The 9,325-nt window shown below is 48.5% G+C and overlaps 1 protein-coding gene across 1 annotated transcript in view; it reads left to right on the top strand.

Annotated features, from left to right (window-relative positions):
• The window catches only part of SEMA5A (sema domain, seven thrombospondin repeats (type 1 and type 1-like), transmembrane domain (TM) and short cytoplasmic domain, (semaphorin) 5A), a 299,478-nt gene that overhangs the window by 63,630 nt on the left and 226,523 nt on the right, over nt 1-9,325 (top strand). The window contains exon 3 of the mRNA XM_006900152.1: nt 1,443-1,488. Within this exon, the coding sequence (XP_006900214.1) occupies nt 1,443-1,488 (46 nt within the window). The remainder of the gene's footprint in view (nt 1-1,442; nt 1,489-9,325) is intronic.

The raw sequence follows: 9,325 nt of genomic DNA, 5'->3' as shown, positions 1-9,325 counted from the left end.
GTGTGTGCACATGAGGAGAAGACGTAATTGTCCTGTGCGTGTGCATGTGTGTGTGCGTGTACACATGCAGAGAAGACGTAATTGTCCTGTGTGTGTGTGCGCGTGTGCGTGTGCGTGCCTCTGTGTGTGCACATGAGGAGAAGACATAATTGTCCTGTGAGTGTGCACGTGTGTGTGCGTGTACCCATGCAGAGAAGACGTAATTGTCCTGTGTGTGTGTGTGCGTGTGCGTGTACGTGCCTCTGTGTGTGCACATGCTGTTGGAAGGATCATGGTGGCTCAGCTGATGAGCACTATGACGCTGACTGGACGGTGGGCACACGCACCTGGCCGTCAGCTCAGTGGGAGAGAGTCCGGCCGTCTGCCACCTTAGAGCTGATGGCATAGAAGACCCGGCCTGGAGGCCCCGTGGACGGTTCTGCTCTGTCGCACGGGGTCACTGCCAGGTGGAAGGCACTGCACAGCTCGTGGTCACCGTGACAGGATCAGGGGGCACTGTGAGACACTGCCTGTGTGCACAGCAAGCTGGCTCATTAACCGGAACATCCCGTCACACCTCCCTCCTTGGGGTGGCCCCCGTCTCCTGGCTAGCCCTCCGCTGGCTCTCTGAGGCCGTGTAGCACAAGGGAGGGGACTGTCCATCTTCCTTCTGCGGAGCTCCTGGAGGATTTGACCCCGACAGGACTGGCCTTTGGGTTAGCTGTCACCAGAGCTCAGTACAATGTTGTTGTTGTTGTTATGTGCTGGTGAGTCGTAGGTGACTCATTGCGACCCAGTGAATGAAAGTCCTTGGCCCTTGCGTGACTTTCATCCTCTCTCTAGTTCATAGAGTTTCTGGAGGCAAGCTATTTCGGAAGTGGATGCCACTTCTGCTTTCAAGCTTGTTTTAATTGGGAGTTCCACCCAAAACCGTCCTCCAGGGCTAACCATTATTGCATTTGACACATCAGTGTCACAGTGTTCAGCTTCACAGTGACCACAAGTTACCTCTGTACAGCAAATGGACAGACCAGGGCTATACAATCTAGAGGAATGTTTGACCAGAAACAATGAAAAACAGGCCTGAGGGCCGTGGATTAAAAGTCATCCACCTTTGGCTTGGTAGCCTCGCTTTCTGTCCTCTAGGCTAACTGACCTCTCTCTCTGTTGATGTTATTGTTAAATGCCATCGTAGGTGACTCATAGCGACCTCTGAAGGAGAGTCCTCGGCACTTGTGTGACTTTCACATAGACCCGCCCTAACGCTGGCCTCTCTCACTCCCGTGTGCACACACGCACACGCCGGCCTTTGTTCTCTGAGGGGTGCCCTGCACCACAATCTCAACGGGAGGGTGATGTCGAAGCCACAGCCGTTAGGAGTTCTGTTGTTTCTGTTTTGAGCTCTTGGGCTCTTTCTCTTCCTGAGCTGCTGTGCTGAGTTGTCCTCTCCTCGTGTGTTTCAGGAACTTTCTGTTCCGGCTGCAGCTGGAGGACCTGTCACTGATCCAGGTAAGTGTGGGCCCTCTTCTCCAGCGTTGCTGTCCCTTTGTGTGCGAGAGGACAGGCTCGTGAAGGGCTTGGCCTCAGCTGGACGGCCCCGCCTGTGCTGTGGGGTGTCCTGGGTGTGATCCTCCGGCCCTGGCTTCATCCATGCTCTTCCCTGACGAGTGTTCCTGTTTCCACTTACCTAATTGGCAGCGTCAGGATGGATGACAAAGAGATTGAGAGTGTTCACAGCTTCAGTTTGCTCGGCTCCACAGTCAACACTCTTGGCACCAGCAGTCAGGAAATCAAAAAGCGTATCACGATGGAAAAGTCTGCTGTTAGGGACCTCTCAAAGGTACTCAGGAGCAACAGTGTCTCTCTGGAGACTAAGGTGCGCCTGATACAGGCCATGGTCTTTGCAATCGCTTGTTATGCATCAGAGAGTTGGACAATGGCTAGGGAGCACAGAAGGAGAGTGGATGCTTTTGAGCTGTGGTGCTGGAGAAGGGTACTGAATGTACCATGGACTGCCAGGAAAACAAACAGATTCATCTTGGAGAGGATTAAACCAAGCTACTCCTTGGAGGCAAGGATTCTGGGGCTTCGTCTGACATACTTTGGACATGTTGCCAGGAGGGACGGGTCCTTGGAGAGGGACATCATGCTTGGGAGGGTGGAGGGACAGCGCAGGAGGGGAAGACCCTCTATGAGATGGATTGATTCGGTGACTGGGGTAATCGGGATGGGTGTGTCAGAGGCGGTGCGGTTGGCGCAGGATAGAGCAGGGTTTAGGGCTGTTGTGCATAGGGTCGCTATGAGTCGGAAACGACTCGACGGCACATAACAACGACAACAACAAGTGCATTCCGAGTTTGCTCCTTGGCATGAGTAGCAGACCAGATACCGGACGTGCGGTCTGCATGGTCCCGGATGTTTGAGGGCAGAATTCCAGGATTTCTGACATCAGAAGCAGCACCTTCCTGCCCCTGGGCTTGGGGGGTTACTGGAAGGTCTCCCAGAGACCCAGGCCCGCCAGGGGGTGCGTGGTGACTGTGGATAGGCAAACTCATGAGCCTTGGAGACGACCGGCTGAGTGTCGCTGGGAAGCAGGTGTCCCACAGACCTGGCCCTGAGGTCCCAGGAGCTGACAGGAGCCTGTAGGCAGGTGGGGCTGGTATTCCGCCCAATCCTCTCTCTGCAGTCCACAAACTAAACAGTTCACCTTCCCAAGGGAAGGCATTTTGAATGATGAACCTTTGATGCCACAGACCCAGACAGTGGGGCCACTTCCCAGGTCTGCAGTAGCCCTTCCCCATACCCCAAAGGCCCCTCACTCACTGGTTTGATGGTTTCGGCTGCCATATCTGGGAAGTCAGTCCCATTGAAGTGTGTCTCTCTTTCCTGCATCACTTAGTGACATAACCACACACATCTGGGTTCAGATTTCTGTTTGGCTTTGCCATCGGGTGCTCTGCCTCACGGCCACCTGCTGGACAGTGGAAGAGGACCATGCCTGGACGGTCTTGACAGGTGTGGTCTTGCATGCATCCGTCTTGTGGCGTCTAACCCCCTGGCGGTCTCCTCGCTGTCACTGACCCTCTCCTTTGCCCACACCGTGTCCTTGCTTGTAGACTGGTCTTCCACCGTGATTAGTCCACAGTAAGTGAGCCTGGCTCTTGCCCTGCTCTCTTGTAAGACCGCCTGGCCGCCAGTCCTCCAGACCTGACCTGCTTGCTGCTTGTAGCAAAGAGTGATGGAGACACCACACACCTGACCGCTTCTCTCCCTGAAGCCTCAGCGGGGCAGTGGAGGACCCTGGAGCCGTGGCTGGGGCAGCCCTGAGAGCCCGGGACTCACTTTAGTTCTCCTGTAGCCAGTGTCCAAGAAGCATCTGAGAGTGGGGTCTCCTGCTCTCAGGACACATGAGAGGACTTTAACAGGATTATCGATGAAATTGTGAAGCTGTTGATAGTAATAGATCAGAAAGATCAATGCAGAATACAGCTTTGTGAAAGGGAACTAAAAACAACAATAAAGAAAGAAAGTAAACCTACCTCGGATGGCTTGTGACTCCCTGCTGCCCTGAGTGGGTGGAGAGGATCTGCCCCTGGTGCCCACGGCTGTACTTCCACAAGCCACAGAGCCACCTTCCTCCTGCAGTACCTGGTGGGCACAGACCACTGGGCTTTCTGTTGGTGTCCGAGTGCTCTGGTCATCATCGCGCCACTAGGTATTATTGGGATGAAGGAAGAGACTCCATAGCTTCCTCTGTTTAATTTTGGGGTGGAGCATACGATTTGGTACACCGTGGACAGAGAAATGCACACCTGCCTTCCCTCAGAGTCCTTGATGGAGTGTTTCTCAGAGTAAATCGGTTCCCAGGGACGCTGTCTGTCTCCCAGTGCCCGAGAGGTTTACTCTCTGGTCCTCCCAGGAACCTGTTCAAGCCCCCTGTGTCACCTGCTAGTGCAAACGTGTAACACTCCTCCCTGCTTGCTGTCTTGAGTCAGAGCTGATTTGATGGGTCTGCAAACAACAGTCTGGACTCTGTTACCTGAGGGGATGGTGAGCTCAGTATGATGTGGGGAATTCATGTCAGTCTGTGAGTGTTGTGAGGGTTTTTCCAATCACTTTCTCTGCCTCTGAGAGCTGGACACTGAATAAAGATGACAGAAGAAGAATCAATGCCTTTGAGCTGTGGTGGTGGAGAAGAGCCCTGGACATCTCATGGACAGCCAGGAGAACAAACAAATATGTCTTGGAAAAAGTGCAGCGAGAATATTCCTTGGAAGCAAGGATGGTGGGGCTTGGAAGCAAGGATGGTGGGGCTTGGAAGCAAGGATGGTAGGGCTTGGAAGCAAGGATGGTGGGGCTTGGAAGCAAGGATGGTGGGGCTTGGAAGCAAGGATGGTGGGGCTTGGTCTCACATACTCTGGGCATGTTGCTAAGAGAGGCTGTTTGTTGGAGAGGGACATCAACTGGGAGAGGTGGAGGGTTGGCGTAAGAGAGGACGCCCCTCGGCCAGCGGGACTGACAGTGACTGCACGTCGTGTCCACGGGGCTCAGGGATGATGAGGACGGTGCCGGACAGGACAGGGTCCAGGTCTGTCGATCCTGGAGTTGTTACACTCGGCTCCACTGCACCGGACAACAACCACAACTACCAGACACGTTTCCTTCAGAAAGCTGCCTTCTCCCTCAGGCCGTCTTAATAATTAAAGGATGGTCATCCTGAATCTACTCTCTTTGATATATTTCTCTTTTTTGTTCGATACAGGAAATTATTTTGAATATTTGCCCTGTGATGGGTCTGCTGTCTTCTTACATATAATTTTATTTTTAACTGTGATACTTGATTAGAGTTATAAGACATGAAATAAAAATCAGCCTTATTTTCTGCCTCTTCAAGTACAGGAACACACAGAATCTGTGCTGGACGTTTTGAAACTCCAATTCTTAAGCAAATCAGACCATCTTAGCCTTTGAAACCTCTCCTTTCCGCCCTTCAAAAAGCATTCACAATTTGAGTGTATCTCTTATTCCCTTTCCTATATTCATAACAATCGTAGAGTTCTTCCTTTTATATGATTTTATTGTCATTTTAATGCTCTGTTTTTGATGGATGAAAGGCTAATCCCTGGGATTTCTTCCCCTTCTTGAACCTAAAGTTACATTTTAAAGCTGGTGTGTTTCGTTTTTTTTAAAATATCTGTGTTCCCATCTTCAAAAGAGTTTAACAGTTCTTGAGTAAAGACAGCTTTTAATAAGGACTTTTTGCAGTCTTTGGATTGAAAATACTAACTTCATTCCTCACAGGCCATGTCCATCTTCTGTCCTCGGGTGGTACCATGAGTTGACCTTGCTTCTCAGTGACCCCCGTGTACAGCAGAGAGAAGCTGCTGGTCCCACACCCTCCTGTCCTCCACACTCTGCTGTGCTAAGATCCACTGTCACGCTGCTCCAGCGACCCCTCTGACGAGGGTCTTCATCATTTCAGCGGATCCTGTATTTCACCACACCTGACGTCCTATCCAGGGACTGATTCCTCCTGGTAACACACCCAAATACATTAGACCATATCTTACCATCCTTGCTTCTAAGGAGCCTTCTGGCTGTGTTTCTTCAAAGACAAACTTACTTGGTTTTTGGCAATCTATGATATATCTGGGCTCTAGTGGCCGAGTATTAAGAAGCTGTGCTATAGTGCCGAAGGCATGTAGTTCGAATCCACCAGCTGTTCTGCGGGTGAGAAATGGGCAGTCTCCTCCCTTGTGATGAACTGCCTCAGAACCCTCTGGAGGGTCAGGTCTGGGTCGGTTCCCACTCAACCGTAAACAACAATAATATATTTGATATTCTTGCCAAAACGGTAAGGCATCAGCTATCGTGTGGCATTCCGTCATCGCCAGGGGGCTGTTGTCTGAACCTAGCAAGGGAACACTGCGTGGTTTAAAAGAGAGACAAAATGCTTGCATTAGTGCTGCATTCTTTCCCCTTCCTGCTTAATCTGTGTCCTGAACAAATAATTTGAGAAGCTGGACTGAAAGAAGAATGTGGCATCAGGATGGGAGGAAGACTTACCAGCAGCCTGCCTCATGCAGACCTTGCTTGCAGAGAGTGAACAAGGCTTTATGCTCTTATGGGAGCAAACTACAGCCTTTAATGTGGATTACCTTGAGACATCAGGAAAAATCCCCATCACGGGGCCCATAGGCAAGATCACAATACAAGAAGAACAGATTGAGGTTGTCAGTGATTTCCTCTTACTTGGATTCACAATCAACACTTTTAGTACAAGCATCAGGAAATAAAAAGATGAGCCCTGTTGGGAAGAACTAAAGTCAAGGACCTCTGACTAGATGAAGAGAAGAATTGATGCCTTTGAGTTGTGGTGCTGGAGAAGAGTCTTGAACGTACCATGGACCACCAAGAAAACAGATAGGTCTCTCTTGGAGAGGGTGAAACCACGTTTCTCCTTGGAGGCTAGAATTTTGAAGCTCTGTGTCACATGGCCAGGAGGGACCAGCTCTTTGAGAAGGACATCATGCTTGGAAGGGTGGAGGGGCAGCACAGGACAGGAAGACCGCAGATGAGATGGTTTGGCATGGTAACCGGAGCAAAGGGTATAGGTGTGCTGGAGTCAGTGAGACCTGCTCAGGACAGGGCAGGCTTCAGAGCTGTTGTACGTGGGGTCGCTATAAGTCACAAGAAACACAACAGCACATAACAACAACATGATCTAAATTACTTGATAAGTATTTGAAAGTTGGATAGTAGCTACATATAACTGAAGAAGAATCTCTCCCCTTGAGCTGTGTTTTTGTAGAAGAGTAGTGACCGTCCCAGGGACTGTCAAAAGAACAAGTCTTTACTGACCGTTCCAGGGACTGTCAAAAGAACAAGTCTTTTGGAGAAAGTGAAACGAGGGTGCTCGTTGGAGACAAGAATGGTGAGTGAGTGTCCATCTCACAGACTTTGGCATATTGTCAGGAGGCTCTGCTCCTTGGAGAAGGACCTCATGCTTGGAAAGGTTCGGAGGGTCAGTTTAAGAGAAGAAGAACCTCAGCGAGATGGAATTACATGGCGACCGCAGCAGTGGGCTCCAGTGTGTCTGAGGTGGTGAGGGTGCACAGGACAGGGCAGGGTTCAGATCTGTTGTTCACAGGGTCACTGTGAGACATGGTTGACTGGATGACACCTAACAACAGCCGCCACCAGCAATCATCATCCAGCTTTCCGAAGCAAGAGAGGTGATTTAAACACTGTCACTTGGGTCAGGGCACCCTAGTCCTCAAAGTGATATCCTTGCTCTCTGAAGAACCCTGGAGTGATGAGGGTTCTTGTATCCACATTTCCAGCAACATGCACACCGCCACAATGAGACACACTGGAGACAATAATGAAGTTGTCAGTGTTTCACTTCACTGGAGGCTACAACCGTGGCAGCTTTTCTCATTCTTAGATGCCCTTGAGTGAAGTAGGGCTCTTAGTGGCCTGAGGAACAACAGACCTGAGCCCTGCCCGAGCTTGTGCCCTCATCAACATCTCTGTCATTCCTGACCCTTTGCTGCAGTCACTGTGGCAATCCATCTTGTTGGATGTTGTCGGCCGAGGGAAAAGACAGAGACAGGACACACAGGGATGGTGGACAGGTCAGAAAGTGTGAAGGCAGGGAGCTAACAGCTGGAAGAACTGAAGCCCCTATGCTACGCCTTTCTGTGGTATTGTTGAGAATCACCAGGAAGTAAACAAAGAAAAATCACCAAGAAGTAAACAACAAAAAAGGAACATGGGGAGGTAAATCACAAAGAGAAATATTTTGCAAACAAGGCCAGATTCTTCTCTCTTGTTAACCTTATGCTTATCTCAGGAGGAAGGGATTAGTAAATACAAATTAAGAATGATGAAAATTCCCAAGGTCTGCTTTTGTGCTGCAGAGGGAATTCTAGCTTGTATCTATACCTCCCTCATTTCCTGATGCAGATCTGGATAAATATTAATATTAAATTTGATATTTGGGCTTTACTTCCAGGTCTCAGATCCCCCTTGAGTTGATTTTTGTGTACGGTGTGAGATGTGGATCCTGTTTCAGCTTTCTGTAGGTGGAGGTCCAGTTTTGCCAGCACCAATTGTTGAAGAGGCTTTCGTTTTCCTCTTTGAGATCTTTGATTTCCTTGTCAAATATCAATTAACCATAGATAGCTGGGTTTATTTGTGGGTTCTCAGTTCTGTTCCATTGGTCTTTGTGCCTGTCATTGTACCAGTACCACGCTGTTTTAGTTACCACTGCTGTGTAATAGGTTTTGATATCAGAGAGTGCTAAGCCTCCAACCTCATTTTGTTTCTTAGAAGTGTTTTTGCTTATTCGGGGTCTCTTATCTCTCCGCGTAAATGTGATAATTTCTTTTTCAATCTCCTTGAAAGATGAATTTGGTATCTGGATTGGGATTGCATTGAACATGAAAACTGCCTTTGATAGGATTGTCATTTTCACCATATTGAGTCTTCTTATCCATGAACAGGGCACATCTTTCCATTTCTTTAGGTCTTTTATTGTGTCTTTCAGAAATGCTCTGTAATTTTCTTTGTATAGGTCTCTTGTATCTCTTAGTTACGTTCACTCTCAAGTATCTCAATTTGTGGTTGGCTATTGTAAATAGTATTGCTTTCTATTGTAAATGGTATTGCTTTCGTTATTTCTGTCTCTGAGTTCTCTTCGTTACTGTAGAGGAATCATACTGATTTTTGGATATTGATCTTGTATCCTGCCACTCTACTAAACTGACCTATTAACTTTAACAGTGTTTCTGTTGAGCCACTGGAGTTTTCTGTGTATACAATCATGTCGTCTGCATATAGCAACAGTTTAGCCATTTATTTGCCCATCTGGATGCCTTTTATTTTATTCTCTTGTCATATTGCCCTAGCAAGCACTTCCAATACAATATTGAAAAGTGGTGACAGTGGGCATCCTTGTCTGGTCCCTGTTTGCAAAGAAATTGTAAAGCCCAAAACCATAACGTTCATAAGAGACAAACTGGGATCAAGCGTAGAAGTGCTAGCCCAAGGTATAAAGAGACTGCCAAATACAACCAGAAATGTACAATCTGAAGAGGATAAAACTGATGCATGGGACCTTCTAAAGATTAAATCTCTGTGCACATCAAAAAGTTTTTCCAACAGGGTGAAAAGAAAACCTACAGACTGGGAAAAAACATTTGGTAATTTCATCTCAGACAAGAGTTTTATAACAAAAGTGTACAGACTACTCCTGGGCCTCCACAGAAAAAGACTGATAACCCAATTACAAAGTGGGCAAAAAACATGGAAAGAATTTTCACAGAGGAAGATACTTGAATGG

The sequence above is a fragment of the Elephantulus edwardii genome, unplaced genomic scaffold, assembly GCF_000299155.1.
Source record: "Elephantulus edwardii isolate Elephantulus edwardi_28Jun2011 unplaced genomic scaffold, EleEdw1.0 scaffold00274, whole genome shotgun sequence".
Taxonomy (NCBI): domain Eukaryota; kingdom Metazoa; phylum Chordata; class Mammalia; order Macroscelidea; family Macroscelididae; genus Elephantulus; species Elephantulus edwardii.
The sequence above is the reverse complement of the archived record's forward strand: the minus strand, read 5'-3'. Positions and strand labels throughout refer to the sequence as shown.